General features: G+C 35.6%; 2 protein-coding genes across 2 annotated transcripts; one reads left to right on the plus strand and one right to left on the minus strand.

Moving 5' to 3' along the window:
- Window positions 1–37: 37 nt before the first annotated feature.
- Window positions 38–2,295, minus strand: LOC113392561 (zinc finger protein 250). Its single transcript, XM_026629054.2, has 4 exons — window positions 1,370–2,295; window positions 966–1,163; window positions 681–784; window positions 38–603 (listed from the first exon to the last, which is right to left on the minus strand). Exons 1-4 carry the CDS (start codon window positions 2,214–2,216, stop codon window positions 148–150), a joined length of 1,605 nt encoding a protein of 534 aa, XP_026484839.2. The 5' UTR covers window positions 2,217–2,295; the 3' UTR covers window positions 38–147.
- Window positions 2,296–2,936: 641 nt separating this feature from the next.
- Window positions 2,937–18,704, plus strand: LOC113392579 (coiled-coil domain-containing protein 39). Its single transcript, XM_064220932.1, has 23 exons — window positions 2,937–3,288; window positions 3,368–3,476; window positions 3,584–3,731; window positions 3,876–4,033; window positions 4,253–4,372; window positions 5,166–5,267; window positions 6,947–7,138; window positions 9,440–9,565; window positions 10,147–10,236; window positions 10,837–10,963; window positions 11,437–11,525; window positions 11,665–11,762; window positions 12,114–12,243; window positions 12,514–12,708; window positions 12,979–13,118; window positions 13,599–13,674; window positions 13,942–14,101; window positions 14,231–14,396; window positions 15,214–15,361; window positions 16,715–16,890; window positions 17,254–17,306; window positions 17,385–17,528; window positions 17,971–18,704. Exons 1-23 carry the CDS (start codon window positions 3,155–3,157, stop codon window positions 18,069–18,071), a joined length of 2,982 nt encoding a protein of 993 aa, XP_064077002.1. The 5' UTR covers window positions 2,937–3,154; the 3' UTR covers window positions 18,072–18,704.
- Window positions 18,705–19,171: the final 467 nt, after the last annotated feature.

Raw genomic sequence — 19,171 nt, forward strand, 5'->3', positions numbered from 1 at the left:
TTTAGTTTCTAGTGTGTAAGTAAAGTTGAAAAATCAATTAGATTCTCATAAAATTGATATCGTTTATTTATTTTATTTTAACAAATAATATCATGAGTCATTAAAAACTTTATTTATAGCATAGTAGTTTGTATTTTCATTGTTATATCAACATAAAAAGTCCTCATCGTTAGATAAGCATAAATTTTTCAAAATCTCAGATGGGGATGGTATACTTTTATCATTTAAAGGCACTGAATCAATAAATTCGTCTATATTAGATCTCAGTTCTTCTAAATTTTTTTCATTCGAATCGGCGTTAGCCGCTGATGTCGGGTAATTAGAGCAAAGCGTGTGATTTTCATTAAAGGCTTCTGATATTATAGTGAAATTTTCAGATTCCATATCTTCTAATGACAATTTCGCTCCAGTTCGCACTAATTCAGCATTAACTTCTGATACTTCAAATTTAGTATTCCCGTATAAATTTTCAGTTGTTACGTTATTATTTAAATTACTGTCGTCTGATTCCTGTTTCTTTTTAAGTTTTTCAACGAGTTCACCAACTTTTCTGACAACAGTACCTGGTGGTTGAACTAAGCATTTGTGAGTTCGCTGAGATACCTAAAATTGTAATGATTTTTTTTATTAAACAATATTAATTTCTCCTTCATTAAAATACAATTATTTGGTATACTTACTTTATACCTAAAACTTTTTTCACAGGCTGTACATTTATAGGGCATAGCACCTGTATGTATACGTCTATGAACGAGATATGATACCCTTTGTCGAAAGCATTTCCCTGTAATTTTTAGTATTAAGTAGTATAAATATCATAAGAACATGTCTATTTGTTTAATTAAATATATTTTAAATTGTCATTTATTGCCACAATTATCAGTATCATAAGTATTTTAAATAGGTAATATATTAATGATACACATATATTTTTATTGCTTAAAATATTATAGTTTAAGACCCACCACAAGTTTCACACGCAAAAGGTTTTTCACCAGTATGAATTCGTTGATGGTTATGTAAAGTCGAAAGCTCCTTAAATGCTCGGCCACAAAAATTGCATGTATGAGGTTTTTCATCATTATGATACAAAAGATGTTTGTGGTAAGATTGCTGAAAAGTAAAGGTTTTGTTGCATTGAGTACACGCGTAAGGAGTTTCACCTGAAAATAATAAAACATATTCTTTTAACACGTAATACTGTGTTGTATATACAAAATATTCATTTAAAGTAAATAAAGCATGTCATAAGTATTTAACTCGACAATTACAAATTAGTGCTAAATATGTGAAACTGTGATTTCTAAAGTGTGAGAAAGGACGTTTTGTTAGTAATTTACCTCCCAAATTAACACCAATTAATTTTAACCTGTATGAAGTCGTTTATGTTTCTTGAGAAAATATTTTGTGGTAAAGCATTTTCTGCATACTTCGCACTGCCATTGTTTACCATCACCTCTATGAATCGCAATAGGTTTATCTTCGATAGCAATGTTTTTGCTTGCTTCTGTTTTATCCTTACTATCACTGGACTCTGAACTATTATTAGATGTAAAACCATAATGAGCTACTCTTAAATGCACCATCAGAGATCCTCGCATCTTAAAATGTTTAGTACATAGGTGACAATTATATCGTGTAAATGTATGTTGAGAATTGTCCTCAATGTTGTGAATTAAGCACTTGTGCATCCGTAGTATGTCAGTATCTACAAATTGTAACCCACAAATATTGCATTTATTAGTTGTCTGTAATAATGTAGCTTCTGTCTTAACATTTGGTATAAACAGAGATTTGTTACTGTTAACATTACAATCCGTATTAGGAGATATTTCAACAATTGGCATAGTGCTTAAAGCTAAAACTGGAAGCTTCGGATAAATCTTAACATATTTCATTGGTATATTCGCTGTTGACAAAGATGCTTTATTTTTGGATATAGGTTTCATTTTCTTTTGTTGATCTGATGTCGTTTCCTTATTTTTAGATGAAATCGAAATACTTTTCTCCACGTTTCCGGGTGTAGATATAATCTTCACATGACTGAATAAATGTATGGTGAGTTTATCTAAACCCGATACTTCTTCTTGACAAACTGGACACAGAATCTTATTAGTTGATACGAAGATGAGTCGATCTTTAAGAGATTGCGCATTATCAAAAACTCCCGTGTGTAAACATATAGGACAAGGTAAGGTTGCAGCGTCTGCACTCATATTATTAATTTGCTAAAAACTTATTAGAGCCGGTATCAGCAATATGTTACAGCGTTAGCGTGAAACTAACCTGCCCGAGAGTTATTTTTGGAGGATTGCGTGCTTATTCTTTTGGCTGCATTTCAAGAAATTTTACATCGTAAACTTTGTGTGTATACATGAATTAAGTGTTGGAATGATTCTTATTTTATAATGAGACACCATGTATAATGGTTTAGTTTTTTATTATATTTAAATTGAATTTAAATGTTTATATTTTCACATAAATAAAACAATTCAGTATAGAGCATAACTACGTATTTGTATACGGGTTAATACTAACTAGGTTAAGAAGAAAGTTTGTTACTATAAGTAAGAATAAACTAAGTATCACCTATGTTGCTCTTTTGTTTACTTTGAACCAAATTAATACATTAGAAAAATTTAAACTATGTGTCTTATTATTTGATATAAAATCAAATAAAATACTTTAGATTAGCCGATAATTGAAATCCTAAAAAAATAATAGACTTTTTGTTAGTATTTATAGTCGAATAAGCTAATAAATATAAACATAAGAATATTTATGTCATAAAATTGGATAAATCTACTCGACTAACGTTCAGTAAACAATAAATAAATAAAATGAACTTACAACAATATGCATGCATGCAATGCATCATTATATGAAATTAATTGAACGCTTACGAACAAAACCGACAAAGTAAAATATTACGATCTTAGCTCTGCCCTCGATAGAATGTTTTTCTGTATCTGTGCGAACATTTGTTTATTTTCATATTTTTTTATTTCTTTGTTTTGAAATTTTCGAATTATGGCGGTACATCTGTCAAGGAAACGAAAATTATTGACTTTAATAAACTTCGATCTAATATTCCATGGTTACATTGTTATAGCAATAATTTTATTTTTCTATTAGTTAATTAATTTCTCTAAAAATGAGTAGTGAACAAAGTGGAAAAGTGCCTAGATACATGGCCCAACTCTTAGAAGAATTGGGGTGGAATCAGGGTACAAGAATACCTTTAGCAAGCCTTGATAACCAAAACTTCGAAACTCTTTTAATCGAAAGGTAAAATGTATGCATATTTTTTTCATAGTTATTATTGTATATAAATATTATTAAACTTAATAAAGTGGTACCTTTAAAGGCAAAATGAGATACAACGCTTAAAAGAAGCCCTTATCGCACAAAACCAAAAACGAGAAGACCTGAACAACTACAAGCAGCACGTTCAATCAGAGTACCACGAAAATACTGTAAGTTATCATCATCAAAATATTATACAGTACTGTTAGATTTATACATATATTAGGAATTATGAATTGTTATTGTAAACAATTAATTAACTTATTTAAAATTTCAGCGTTTACTTTTTGCACACAAACAACAGCTGGAACAAGAAGTTAAGTTACGGCAGCTGTCACTCAATGAAGCTGACAGATTAGACCGAGATATAGTCGACTGCAACAAACAGACCAGTTCCATTAGTTCTCGCACGGATAAAGTTCAAAGTAAAATATCATCATTTTAACAAAGAATATGGGAACAAGATTAATTATTATTAGTATTGTATACCAAATAGTGTATCTATTTTGCTTTATTAGATAATAAATAAATTATAAAAATAATAATAACAAAACTGCTATATATTTCAGATTCTATTACACGATTATTAAAAAAGGCTGATTCGTTAAAAAGTGAGGTGTGTGGTGAGCGGGGAGCTTTACAAGAATGGAGGGCAGCCCTTGAACGCAGTTCTGGAGACATCACGGCCATAGAACAGTTTACAAAACAAGACCTTTCAAAGGCTAAAGTAATAGAAAAGCTAAATTTAAAATTCTACTAGAACACAAATTTTAAATACCAATTTCAACATTGTGGTACTCTGCTTTTAGCTGAAGTTAGTTCACCAGACATTGTACACTCTCACAAACATTTCATTATGTCCTAGGCTAGCAAGAACATGTATGCCAACAATCATATATATATATATATATTATAATTTGAAATCTTTATTTTGTTAAATTTCTAGGCTCTGGAGATAAAGAGACAGAAACTGAAATTAGAACATGACCAATTGCAAGAGCACCTTAATCAAGTGGTGTCCAACCTTAGTGCGGAAGAAAGGGCATGTGAAAGAATTTCTGTTCAGGTAAATTATAACTTTGTACACGTTGATGACTAAAAAATTGTTGTTGCTTGTTGGCAACATTTGTTAATTTCTGGCATGGGCATTCTAGACTTCTTTGAGTAAGTGACTTTTTACCGACAACTCATTACTGAGCATATTTTCTAGGCTTAACTTTGATGTATTCCAGTAACTCCAGTATTAAGAATGAGTTAATTGGATCATATATACAAAACAAATTATAACTCAATATATCATTGGTAGTAATTTTAATTCATAAGTAAATATCACTCACAAAGGTCCTCTGCATTTTATTATATAGGCCTACATTAGTATTATTGGATATTTAGATATTTGTATGTGACACAATTAGGCTCACATCAGCACACAAACAAGTTAGATTATATTTGTTAAATTTATTTCATTCAAAATTATTTATTTTAATATAGAGGTCAGTACCCTTGTGAGTGAATAGACCTATAATCTATTTACAAACCCAATGTTTGAACTAAAGTCAGTACATCAAATAAAATTTCCTAGCTTGTTAATTTATTGCTATTTGTTAATTTTTTAGAGTTTTATAATAAATTATATTATTTCTGTTCAAGTTATTCTACAATTGTTTAATTAAAAAGGTTTATTATAAACACAGACAATCATAGGATAATATTTATAATATATAACATATGTAAAGATTTAATTTGTTGAAACAGTCAACAATTGCAGCTATATTGAACTTAAGAGAATATTCTTTTTATTTATTTAACTTTGAAACACAGTTAACTTAAATTTACATAATATTTTAATGTATATACAGGTCATGGAAGGTATGGAGCAAAGGAAACAAATGATGATGATGTGGACCAATGCTGTAGAGAACCTGCGCCAGCGAGACACAGATATACGACATATTAGAGAGGTAGGAAACCTTAGCTATTACCTTCAAAGCAGACTGCCATGAACAATCCCATTGTCTGTACAGACGGGGTAAGAAAAGATTCGTCACCTTAAGATCTGACATATTGCGTCGCAATGTCATTATAAGTCGCACCTAGCAAAGAGTAAAATAGCGTTTAAAAGCTATTATAATAAAATAATATATACTCGCATCTAGTAAGCCTCTAATTGTTCCAGTTGGCTGTCGGTCGCCGTCAATAGGGATGATAATTACACGAAACCTCATAGCCCTTCGTGAATGCATTGGAGATTAGGACATTGTCTCGTCTCTTATAAAAGAGAGTGCATAGTAGTAATCCTACTTCCTACTAATGTTATAAACGCGACAGCGAAAGTTTGTGTGTATGGATCTGGCTGATTTCTCTAGGATGTATGTTTATTATTCTTTCACGTAAAAATTACTGAACGGATTTGGATAAAATTTGGCACACAGATAGAATATGTACTGGAATAACATAGGACACTTTTTGTCCTAGGAAAACATAAAATCTCTCGGGAACGCGGGTGAAACCACAGGTCGGAAGTAGTAAATAATAATATTTATTTTATTAAAAACGAGTATATCCGCCATTCGTATCAATCACAGCTTGTAGTCGCTGTCGCAGTGATCCAACAAGGCGAGAGTATATCTCGATTCCTCTGAAGCCCTTCCAGACACTTCGGCAATGTTCTACGACAGCTGCTTTGGTTCTATCGTTATTATTTATCGATAGGGTTTATCCGCCGTTTTTGCAGGCCAAGGAATCACCACCACTTCCCGGTGGCGATGGAACCACTCATCACACGTCACGTCATTACATTAACCGTCACTTAAAATAACGGCCGAATAATATTACAAACGTTTTTTTTCTAAGATTAAAAGATATTGCAAGAAAATATATGACGATGACAGGCTTTGACAATTCAGTAGAATATATCATATCTAACTTCAATCTTGTATTGACAAATTAGGCCATAAAAAAGTTTTTATGTTGATATGACACTAGACGTAGTCCAAAGATGTTACACTATTTTGAACCCAGTTATCATACTATGTTAGTTTAATTTTATATAATTATGCAGTTATCTGTTTAGTGCTTTAGATTCAAAAGGTACTAAGAGTTTAGGACTTGATAAAGGAATTAATTTGAAAACTGACGAAGGTTTTCTTATTCTGACTGTACATATATTTTACCTCTCGCGTTTTAGGGATTGATCGTTAAGTATTAAGCATAAAAAAGTAGCCTATGTCCGTCCTTAGGGTTTAAGCTTGGTTCATACCAAATATCAACGAATTCGGTTCAATGGTTTGGCTGAGAAAGAGCAACAGACAGAGAGTAACTTTCGCATTTATGATATTAGTATAGATTTTATATTGGTTTTACTCCTTCGCTGCAGAATTGTCAGATTTAGAAGTCGGATAAACTTTGATAAATTATATTATTAACCTATCTAATGGGTCATCTAAAAAATTAAATAATAAAATATTTTTATATCGTCTGCGTAACTTGTCATTTGTTCTACGGCTGGAGTAACCAGTGTATTTGCAAGCACAATGGACGGCAATATTTTTCGTTTGTTACAATCGTAATATCTGCGCGGCGGTGGCCGTTTCCTCGTCGTTGCCTATTACTAATCAATAAATATATATATTTTTTGCAGGATTACGCAGTGCTAGAGACGGAGGCGAACACTCTGGCGGAGCAGTGTCGCGAGCAGCAGGGCTTCTGCGATCAGCAACGAGGCAACAACGCGGACGCGCAGCGCGACTGCGACGCGCTCGCGCAGCGCCTCGCGCAGCTGCGGCGCGCGCACCTGCACGTCGCCGAGCAGAACGCCTGTCTCGACAGCGAGGCGAGTCGCCGCCGCCCACACGTCCAACACAATAATCAAATAACAGAATGTTTATTCAAAAGAATATTATTACGAAAATATTTCGTTATGTTATACGTACTGTACATATAATACGTTATGTACATTGTATATTTGATAGTTTGATTTCGTAGAATTATTTCTCCTTTAATCTTTTGTTTGATTTGTAACGATTTTTAAATCGTATCAGCGCTTACGGCCTGATACGGTCTGCCACACTCGCCTTCGCCTTAAGAGCATAGTTTGTCAGCGTGGGAATTTATTTTAGAACACACACATAGGTACTTTCCAATAATACACTTGCATTGTGCAGTGTATCGTACGCACCCCCTAGACAATTAGTTGCTTGTTTTCGTTGCAACGAATAAATTAAATTTTCATTGCGCGTTCATAACGTAGGATTTATAAAAATACATTTATTTATAAGTAATGTATTAGCTATAAGGTTGTCACTCGCAAACACAATTATAAATTATTTGTTAGCATAGGGTGTGGTCAGAGTGCATTAAGATGCCTCATATACATTATGATTTTTATTGATTCTACTCCTCTAACTAAATTATTATTTTCTGGATATTTTAAGGTTGGTAGGTATAACGAATTAGGGCGTTAAGACACATTAAATAATCACTTACTTAAATTTTATAAACAAAAATAATGGAGGTAAATATTAATCAGTTTTTTTTTAATTAACTAAAAACTAAAGACATAAATCTTCTTGGTTAAACAAGTCAATTAAAATTATTTTATATTACACAAAAATCAGGGGGGCGGCCCGCTGACGGTATCTGGTCATGAAAGGTACTAACTAAGTATAGCATCAGTACAAAATGGAATGTATATCAACCGTTTTTGCTTAGCACTATGCACTATTTTAATTAAGCATTTAAATAATTAGGAATTAAGCAGACGAACTAAACGACATGAGTTTGGGTATGAGTTGGCGTTTGTTTTAAATTTCGTATTAAGAGAAAAAAATAAGCAGGATAGTGCAAAAATTACATTACATTCAGGTTCATTCGGGTATTCACTATGTTCATCCTTACAATTTTGTACTTTTAATTCGACATTAGGGGAACATAGTTACCCTTCGTACACTTTTCAGATTTTATTTTTTTACGATGTGATTAATTGTCGTATTTACCTAGTTTATGTGCTTAAGTGTAACAAATATATTATAGTTTGTTACAAAAAAGTCCAAAACTATTATGACAAAAGGTTAAAGGGTTATAGGCTTTTTTCTACATAAAATAATTGTACGAATGTACCCCACGTATTGGTATGGTAGGGGTACGTTCGTACAGTAAATGAGGTAAATTCGTACGCCATGGGGTAGATTCATACAGGGTAATTAAAAAGCCAATTAAAATCGTTCAATTTTTATTAAGTATTCCAAAAATATTTATTTATCAAAGAACTAACTTAATAATATGTGACTTGACTAATAGTCGATAAATCTTGAAAGGTAAAAATTAACAATTGCATCCCACGACACTCGCGCCCCACCCTTATGCTAACTTGTCTATGTGTGCGTAGACGATTCGCGAAATTATAAGACTCGGCTCGAAATAAAAACTGACGTGCTCCCACCTTGAGATCTGGGGAGGGACTGAAAATTTATTGACAGCGATGTCGAATAATAAGTCAAAACCGTCAAATGATTTTCTCCATACTAAAAAGTATGGACGACGAATGCCAAAAAGTAAGCAATATTTAAATAAAAATTACTATAATATTATGTGATATAATAGAAATTTAACACGGTGAACTTATTATTTACACTTTTGTGTCCCCATTTAACCAAAAATACATGTATAAACTAGCAGCTAAATAGCTTAAAAAACGCTAATAGAAAAGGTCGATTTCAGCGTTTGGAGTGATGTTGACGATGAATTTACTGAGTTATTAATACAAATTTTATAAATATCATGCGGTGAAACTTGAGATCTATCTTTTAAGATACTGAATGTTTTTTTTCATCCATAATCAATGCTCCAGTTTTAAGATATTTCGAAAATAGTAAGCGCTATTTAGGCGTTCCGCAAGGACTGTCCTCTTAAGCATCCCATACATTTCTCATAGAAAGATACTATGAGTGTGACCGTTAATTTGACGTCGACGACTAAATATGACAGTTGGAAGCGGTTTTATTGAAATGCTTCTATTTTTTTAATAATTTGTTTTAAAAATTTAGTTATGTTTGTGTTTATTTGGATAACCTAAATAAACAGTGATTGATTATTGGGTTTATGAATATTATTTTGAAAGCATTTTTTTTTTCAGGTTCAAAGTCTTCAGCGCGAGCTTAGTAATATGCGTATTGCATTGGAAAAACTGCACATGGAGAACAGGCAGTTCCTTGACGACCAACACAAGAGGGATGTTGCACTCAGCGCGCTCAACAATAAGGTAAAGTAATGTATACGTACTCCCTCTAACTCACCGCAGAGACACTCTTCCAATGCGGATGTTATCACACATTGTACATAATATATCCATATTTACATGTGATAGAATCTCACTCGACACCCGCAGGTTTCCTCGCTATATTTTTCCTCATCATCAGTCGTGAATCATCGCTGCAACACTCAGAAGTGCGCACGATATTTCGAGACCATCACGCTGCCGTAGCGGGGCGACTTCGCGGGGCGGGGTTCGGCCCTGTACCGATTCGGCTCCGGCGGTTCTTTCAGGATGAACTTCTTGCGATTGCGTGCGATTCTTTAAGAATTAATTTCGTATCTTAACTTATGTTTCGCATAAGTATTATGATTATTATCATTTTGACATTTGACGCACGTGCTCTGCGGTGAGTTTGCAGTTCTTACAGCCCAACCGGATAGTCTATTTCTAAGGCTATTTCTGCTATTATATACTGCTGATATGTTATATAAAATACTTCTATAAACTATGGTAGACATGGTTTACTAAGTCTTTGCATACCCAGTATTTGTTTTAATATTTATTTAAATATTAATAATTTGTTACAGATAAAGGAATTGAAAGAGAAGCTTTTGGACTCCACAGATAAATCGAAGTGTTCTGAGAAACGGGCTAAAGAGTTAGAGGACATGTTAAATGTAAGTGTGGTCATTGCGTTTGCTTGCCCTCGTTCTATTCGTTTGCCGGCCGCGCGACGTTTTACTCTCATTCATTCGTTCATTCAGTTCTCTCACCAAGTTCTTCAATGTTTTCGGTTTACTTTTGGCCAATCCTTGTCGAAATAGGAATAAAGATAAACAAACCTTAGATTTACGTATTTCATGAGATTTGCTAATAACTCAACTATATTGTGCACACCTATAAGTTTATGATCAATAGATCTTTATTTATAATACAAAACCATTACGCTTATCGACTTATATGCACTTTAATTTTAATTCCAAAATTCCGATATCAGTTTCGTCGACGTTCAAAACGCAATTTTTACACAAATCCATAGTGAATACCATAGATTACTCAATCTGAATCTCAATCGGCCAATGATATCGCGTCTATTTGCTCTCAAATGTTGTTTATTTTGCTTTGCTCCCGTTATGGTTGGAATACGGTATAATGTTCTCATCGCATTTCAAGGTCAAAGCGATTTTATTCAGTTTTGAGCGTTTTTGTCGCCGGTGTTACTTTCGTACTTTTTTTTCTATAAATTTATTATGTAATTACTTTGTTTGATTCATTAGGAGGAGGAGCGATTTGCTAATCAATTGACAGTGAACCAGCAACGCGCCATGCACTGCTCCTTCGTCGAGCAACAGAAGCTTCTGGTCCTCAAGAATGAAGAGAAATTGTTCCACATGCAACTCAAGTGTAAGAATCGATTATACGTGTATTTGAATTCATTTTTATCATCTTTCTAACATTAGAAAAGATCTCTTAAGTATTGTATCTCCTACATTTGTCCAAAACATAAGATTCTGTAATTTATGCTTACCTTATGCAAGTAATTACAAAGACCACTGCGACGTTTTATCATAAATATGGTGAAGAATTATAGTATGGAAAAACTTAGCTGACATTAAAATTTTTTTTATTCTATGAATATTAATATTATAATTTCAATGCTGTTTATACAATGGAAGCATTTCTGAAATTACTGTTTTAGAAGGAACTTTAGCTCCCCTGTTGCTATGATGTTTATTTAAGGTCGATAATTTCGACTTGTGATTTGTACAGTATATCATGGAATGGCTAATAATGGGTACGGTTGTAGTTATTTAACTAATTAAATCAAAGATGTATCATCACTAACATTTCTGCCACACTAACCACTAATCCTGCAGCGTCTAAGGCGGTCATGAGCAAACTGGACACGAAACAGCGCGGCGTCGAAAGAAACTTGCAAAGTCAAAAGGAATCACTTTACGCTATTGTACGTAAACCGTTTGATCAGACAATTTTGTACGTGTATTGTTATTTTTGGAGAAAAATATATTTTTATATATTCACTGCTGGAAAATAAATGTTATATTACTTAGAATACATACAATTAATTGTGTTCATGTCTCCAGTGCTATCAAGTAGAGACGATCGGCTCTCAAGTGTCTCACATGGAGGGGGCGCAGGCCGAGCGCGAGTGTTCCGCAGACCTCGCCGCCAGGGAAGACAGGTCGGTCCCCGAGCTGGGGTGATCCTATTGATTTTATATGACTCAGCGAAAAATTTAATGTTTTATTTTGGTTTTTATTAATAACTAAAAAGAAGGTGCCTCGGTATTTGTTATTTAGCGACGATATTACTTTTATATCTTCGATCGTAACTCGCTCAGTCGCCTGAATGCGGTTGAGTAACAACAATATTAAATATTTTACAATTTATAGAACACACTAGTAACAAAAATCTTTCATTCATGGCACGGAGAGACGGAGCGCGTACCGTTGGCTCTGTCACGGGGCAAACCCCTAACGCCACCCTCCCGGAGTGGGTGACGTTGAGATGGTGAGCCAAAGTATCCCTTCAGGTTGAAGGACGTGCTGGCGCGTCACGCGGCGCGCGCGGCGCTGCTGGAGCGCCACGCGGCGCGCCTGCACGACGACATGCGGCGCCTGGCGCGCGAGCTGCAGCACCGGCACGCTCTGCACGCCGCGTTGGTACCGCCGCCCCATGAGAATTTAGAAATTTAGAGAAATAAGTCACCCCCCGTTCGTGTGGAAACCCGGCACGGTCTGCCCCACTTAGAGCTGTTAATACTATTTCTGAATATGGACGCCCCTAGATTTTAACAATGTTAATGTTTAGAAATATAACCTCATTTGTGGTTACCAAATATTAAACGAAGGACTTCCTTATATAGTTTAAATGTGTCTCAGCTGTAATAGATACTTTCAATGCTATCACAATTCTTCCTTTCGTTTTTTCAGCAAAGTCGCTTAAAGACCTCGATGCTGAACGTGGAGGGCGGCGAGAAGGAGGTGCGCGCCTCCCGCGACGTGTGGCGCCGCCAGCGGGTGGAGGAGGCTCTCATGCGCCTGCGCGTGGCGCACGCCTCCCGCGCGCTCGCTGGGCTCGGGGACGCCGCTTTCACGCTCGACAAGCAGCGCCTGCAGCTCGACGCGGTCAGCCCCTCTAACAGATCCTTTTGCCTCACCGCGGTCTGATGATGATAGATACCAATGTTCTTGGCCAGAAGCGACCGCTTTCGCTATCGAGTGGAATAGTTTCTTTTTTTCACTCCCTACCATAAACAGAGACACTCGTTTATATTTCTACCGAGAAGGAATTGTTTGACTATTGAATAGCCAGTTAGAGGCACACGAACTTCCATGAAGTAGTCGTCAGTAGCAATATACAATATATATTCAATATACCAATAAATATCGTTTCAGGCGATGAACGAGCGGCTGGTGGAGATCAGTGCCCGCCGCGACATGTTCGGCGTGCAGCGGCGCGCGCTGCTGGAGCACTGCGGCCGCCTGCGCAGCGAGATCCGCGAGCGGCAGCAGCGCGTGCTGCAGCTCGTCAAACGGTAGGCCGAGGGGGTCTGTTCGGGTAATATATCCTCAGTGCAAGTGGGATAGATTTATAAAATTAGTTTAAATTTTCGTGTCCACTACATATTTGGCCATTCGTGTCGGCGACATTTAGCAGTATGGAATGTATGGAGTAATTAGAAGCGATATTGTCTAAATAATAACCATATTTTATAGAAAAGCAGTAGTTTGCCCCGCTAATTTTAACCTTTAGAAATGCCATTTACTTTCATTGATCACTTTCACATTCACTAATCGTTTGTGACAAACTTAAATTTGCAATTATTTTTTAGGACTAAAGTACTTTTGGTGAACAATCGTGTAAAGTGCGAAACGTTTTTTCCATTGTTTTCCAACGCACAATATTTGTTCCAAAGTACACTCTTCTTGTAATTTGTGTTCACTTTATTTGCATTTCTCGTAGAAGGACTTTTATGAATGATGAAGGTGATGAAGATGTATACTTTATATTACAGATACGACATCTTCATTGCTTCTTTAGGAAAAGATGAAGCGGGTCAAGAGCTCTCCGTGACATTCTTCAAAATAAAGGTTACCTTCACTTATAGTACAACTCATTTAAATAACTCGCTGGTACCAGGCTTAGAAATAAAAAGTATTTTTTGTCTGTATACAGACGCGTCTTTAAAATTGCTAGAATCCTTCTCATCATTGATAATTATTGATAAGGACGTAAATTATTGTATTTTACCGCGGGTTTCAATGGCGAACGTGCCTACTTAAATATCTGGGCGACGTTTCGATACTGTTAAACCTATCGCGCACACGCGCACTGACCCGCCCCGGCGCGCGGCGCAGTTCGCGGCGGAGCGCGCGGAGCTGCGCGCGCGCGGCGCGGCGCTGGACGCCGACATCTCGCGGCGCGAGCGCGACGTGTCGGCGCTGGAGGCCACGCTGCGCGTGCTGCACGCCGCGCACGCGCACTTCCTGCACCGCATCGCGCCGCTCGACGACGACAGTCAGTTGCCACGCCCTATAAGTTTTCTCCGGAAATTATTTCATATTTTTCTTATATTCCTTTGTTTTGTTATGTTATGTTAATATTTGTTAAACATTTTTGATTTATACTGTATCCATGACTTACCAGCGCCTGAAATGGAAGAGGTCTCGGAGTTGACGAAGCAATACTACACTAAACGGGATGAGTTGAAGGAACTGAACGCCAACGTCGCTGCAGTTGAACAGGTTTTAAATGAAAACAGTTCGAAGCTCACGATGATCACTGATAAATACAAACAGTTAACAGTCAGAGAGTGAGTTATTAGTTAGTTGCTAATGTTTCAATAAAGTTAACTTAATCAAATGAAAAGTTTAATTAGTCTCGAACACGGACTTCTTAAAGAGCCCAGATGGCCCAGTGGCTGGAACACGTGCATCTTAACCGATGATTTCGGGTTCAAACCTGGGCAAGCACAACTGAATTTTCATGTGTTTAATTTGTGTTTATAATTCGTCTCGTGCTCGGCGGTGAAGGAAAACATCGTGAGGAAACCTGCATGTGTCTAATTTCAATGAAATTCTGCCACATGTGTATTCCACCAACCCGCATTGGAGCAGCGTGGTGGATTATGCTCCAAACCTTCTCCTCAAAGAAAGAGGGGACCTTAGCCCAGCAGGGGAAATTTACAAGTTGTTATTGTAAAAAAATTGACTTTTCAATGATTACTATATAAGATTCAATATTAATCGGGCTTAATCTGGACACTTCCAAATCGTTTCTACCCTGTCGAGTCCTAGCGTGAAAGATTGTCTCGAGGAGATTGCTTTCTCTTATACACAAATGCCCCTGTACAACTTCTCTTGTATTTTGTATTTGTAATTGTTTTTAAATGTATTGATTCAATTATTATGTGTCTCTTGTTGATTGAAGTTTAAATTAAATGTAAACCAACTACCTGCTTACAATGTAGACTGTTCTAATAATATGAAAGACGAGAAAATCAGTACTTATAATACTAATCAGATTACGTATTATGTCAATTATGTACGGCTACTTTTGTTGATTCAAAATAGATGCCAGTGTAATCAATAAAACCAATAAAAATAAAATTGACATTTCTTGTATCGCAGATTAGAGTGTGAAAACGAGTTAGACAGCATGAAAGATAGACTCGAGAAGCAAGAGAGTCGCTTGCAGAAGGCGCACGAAATCGTGCAGAATAATGCGCGTCGCGCCAAGAAACTCATAGAGGGAGTTGACGAGTGGCGAATATTTCAGGTTTTTATTAAAATTTACATTCACATTTGATTTATAATTATTTCTAAGTGACACACGTGTCTATAAGACGTATACTCTATTCCAATGGGAATAGGAAAGAAACAAAACAAACCGTACTTTTCAATATCACGAGTGTTTTGTTGATAAGTCCGCTTTATGATTTACTACAAACAGTTCTTGATTAATATATCTTCACTTTTAATATAACAATATTTCACTTAACTACGTAAATCCACTTAAATTTGACTTTCAAAGTAACGAAAACAGTTTTGCCGACATTCAAAACGCCATTTTTCGATGAACGAACAATTAAAATGGAGGCCTCACTAAGGATGTTCGCTAAACGAATGGAGAATGAATACATTTATACAGATAAAAAATATATTATTTTAGTTTTAACATACAGTTTAGATTTTTTTTTAAATATATATTTATTTAATTGGTTATAATAAGGATTATAATATGATTTAGAAATATAATATAGAAAGTTAGATAATGTTAATTTTATAAAAATTTTAGTAAAAATTTACGTAAAACCAATAAAATATATCGTTCCTTAGCATTCTTCACCCATTCACTCAATAATTTTCTCCTCACTGGTGTAACTAAAATGTCATGTCAATTCAAGGTCAAAGTTGTTTGTTTATCTTTTCTCCTATTCCTATTGGAATAGAGTATAGCTGTTTATGGCAATAATAAAATCATTCATTTTGTGGTAAAGGAAAAAAGAAACTTATACGATCACATCGTTGTCCATCTGTCTGTCTGTTCGTCACGACCTTTTTTTCTCAGGTGCGCATTGTGGTATAAATGTAAAATTAATACTAAACGGTCTGCGGTCCTTTGGACCTGTGAAAAATTAAATCTCTACGCAATGAAAAGATATGGCCGTAAGCCGTTTATGTCGCACTTCTTATACATTCGCACAGGGAATAACTATAGTAAATAGTATATATAATAACAGGGAAAACACTGGCTACGTAACCAAGTATAGGTTTTGATTCTAGGTCCAGGCCAAATTTCATTTCAAACGGCAAGTGCCCTTGCCCAGGATCATGAAATTTGGCAAGAACCAATACTTTGTAGTACAAATTAAACCTGTTAAAAGTTTCAGTATTGTATGATGGTATGGAACCGTCAGTGCTAGTAAATTCGAATAATGAGTACTTGGCGGTGGGGCTTATGAAATAACAAGTCATACAAAAATTTTTTCATAATATTTATCTTCAGTAGGAACTTTAATCTCAGACTAAATTAATATATATGGTTTTAAAAATAATAATAGACGTTTCCATGGCGGAAAAGTTATCGGTTATCGTGTCTACGTAAATTTGATGAACGAGTGCGCTGCAGATGTCGCTGTGCGTGCGGGACTGGTGCGAGGCGGCGCACGGCGCGCTGCAGGCGCTGGCCGAGCTGCCGGCCGCCGCGCCCACGGCCGCCGCGCGCCTGGCCGCGCTGCTGGCCGCCGCGCAGCTCGAGCGCCTGCTGGCCGCGCACCAGCGCCGCCTGCTTGTGCTCGTGCAGAGGTGCTTCTACTGCTTTTTGCTAATGTGACAATATTATATTCCTAACGCGTGCTGTTGTCTAGTTAATCTGGAATGCCTGAAGCCCGTCAGCTGAGCGAATTCGAGTCGCTGCATTTAGTTCTATCGAACGAATATCGTAAGAATAAATTCTTGACGAATATATAATTAAACATACGAGTATTAACTTGACGCCTCAACTTGAAAGGGTATTAGAACCATTCGAAGGTTTATGTTTTCGTCGAGTGATAATCACTCGCTACTCATATGTATAAATTTGCCTTTTTTGTACGTCGAATGAAAGAGTTGTGTATGTATTGTATTTCTTAAATAAAATAAGCTATTAATTTCGTTTTGTATGAACAGGATAATAAATAATGGAACATTCCTTGCGAAAGACTCGACGATGGATCAAGCAGGTACAGGCTCTAAGCATATTTTTTTTAAATTGACACTAATCGGTAACTTTACAGATGTAAGAATAACAATAATTGCAGAGAGCGTGTTTTCGGCGTCGTCGACGTCCAGCGCGAGCGGCGTCAGCATCGCCACGGGGTTCACGCGCCGCCTGGCCGCCTTCCGCCGCCAGCTGGCGCCCAAGGTGCAGGAGAAGGCGGTGAGACTCTTCGGTTGTCATAACAGTACTGGTGATATGATTTCACTAAAATGCCGTATTACCTTAATTAAACTTTTTTTTTAAATTGTTTATGTGTAGCTACTGACGGTTTATTTTTGTTACAGTTGATTGACGACATACGTGAACAAGGTATGTTTGTATTTCTTTACACCAAAGTTAAAGATTCTTTCCAATATAAGGTGTATGACAACTTTGAATTTATAAGGCATATAGTAGAATATTACACTTGGCGACTTAATGTCGTCCGGGGCTTCAATCGTGTTCAGGGCTCGATCCTCAGTTGTTAGGGCATAAAGAGTTGTCTTTTCTATGTCCTTCTCGGGAGTTCAAGCTAGCTTTATAGCAAATTTCATCAAATTCGGTTAAGTATGTTCGTTGAAGAGCAATTTATAATGTTAAGTATAGATGAAAAGTATGACGTTAATTTCTAAATAATATTGTTTCAGCGCGACGTTCTTCGATTTCGTTGCGCGTCGTGACACTAGGATTGGAAGAGGTTGCTCCAATAATGGTGTCCACCTTGACTTCGCGCAAGTCATTGAGATAAAATTGTATTTCCTGCTTATTAAAGACGCCGATGGGTGTTTCGTTTTAAATTATCCGAACAAATATTCGACTACGATATTATGAGCGCTAATTTCAAACATTTATAGTCTTAATATCATTTTGCGATCGAGAGTAATGTTATTGTATGTATATTCAAAAACAATGCTTGTAATGTTCATTTAATTTTGTAAAACATTGTATCTCATGACACTATTGTGTATATTGTATGTTCTCTGGAGTATTGATTTCACGATGTCTGTTCAAATTAAATGTTTTTTATTCATTCGAACTAAACACAGATAACACGGCATTCGTTGCGTATTGTTTTATCAAGTTTTTTTTTTTTATCATTCAATATGCATATATGTGGTCAAGTCTTTGTATTTAATTTTAAACTAGTTTCATCCTGACGGTCGTTTTTTTGGTACTGGTGACAAAACAGTCCTATATTTTAAATGATATATGTATTTGCACATGAGTCTAAAAAAAACTTGTTTAAAAAATATACCAATAAACGAGCGACGTAAAAATTCTAAAAACCAAAATGATTGTATTAGCATATTTTTACTGGATATTTTCACTTGTACGTAAAAATATGATTAAAAACGAATTAAATATTTATTTTTTTCCATCCTTGGCGATACCCGTAAATATTTTTGAAAGTTAATTATTTATTTTTTTATAATATTTCTGATTGCTTTCAGATTAAGTTTTGAACTTTACTGTAAATGCTATCATTTGTTATATTTACTAATAAATATTTTTAACTTGTTCAGTTTTTTATTATTGAATGTTAACATACATTTTTATTCTACCACTAGCTAGTGCCTGCGACTCCGTTCGCGTGACTTTACGCCTCAAAAGTAGGGGTAGTATATGGTTGACATGTTTGTGTATCTCTGCGTCTGTCGTGGCATTGTAATTCCCAAATGGATGGACAGATTTTTTTATAGATGGGTTATTTGATTTGCTTTTTCAGCGATAAAAATCAAACCACAAAAACCCGAACGTTTTAATTTATAATTTAATCTTGTAATATTATAATAGATACTCAAGGTTTGATCGAAATTATATTTATTTATAGGACCCATAATAATACTA

This window comes from Vanessa tameamea, chromosome 5 (genome assembly GCF_037043105.1).
Source record: "Vanessa tameamea isolate UH-Manoa-2023 chromosome 5, ilVanTame1 primary haplotype, whole genome shotgun sequence".
Taxonomy (NCBI): domain Eukaryota; kingdom Metazoa; phylum Arthropoda; class Insecta; order Lepidoptera; family Nymphalidae; genus Vanessa; species Vanessa tameamea.

Bases quoted from the DNA above. Each gene is read 5' to 3' on its own strand.
- LOC113392579 (XM_064220932.1), top strand. From the start codon at position 3,155: ATGAGTAGTGAACAAAGTGGAAAAGTGCCTAGATACATGGCCCAACTC. The intron at 10,237-10,836 runs GTAAGTGTGGTC...TTGATTCATTAG, and splicing joins AGTTAGAGGACATGTTAAAT to GAGGAGGAGCGATTTGCTAA. The intron at 15,362-16,714 runs GTTTTTATTAAA...AGTGCGCTGCAG, and splicing joins ACGAGTGGCGAATATTTCAG to ATGTCGCTGTGCGTGCGGGA.
- LOC113392561 (XM_026629054.2), bottom strand. From the start codon at position 2,216: ATGAGTGCAGACGCTGCAACCTTACCTTGTCCTATATGTTTACACACG. The intron at 1,164-1,369 runs GTTAAAATTAAT...TATTATTTTCAG, and splicing joins ACATAAACGACTTCATACAG to GTGAAACTCCTTACGCGTGT. The intron at 785-965 runs GTGGGTCTTAAA...TAAAAATTACAG, and splicing joins TTTTGCGTGTGAAACTTGTG to GGAAATGCTTTCGACAAAGG.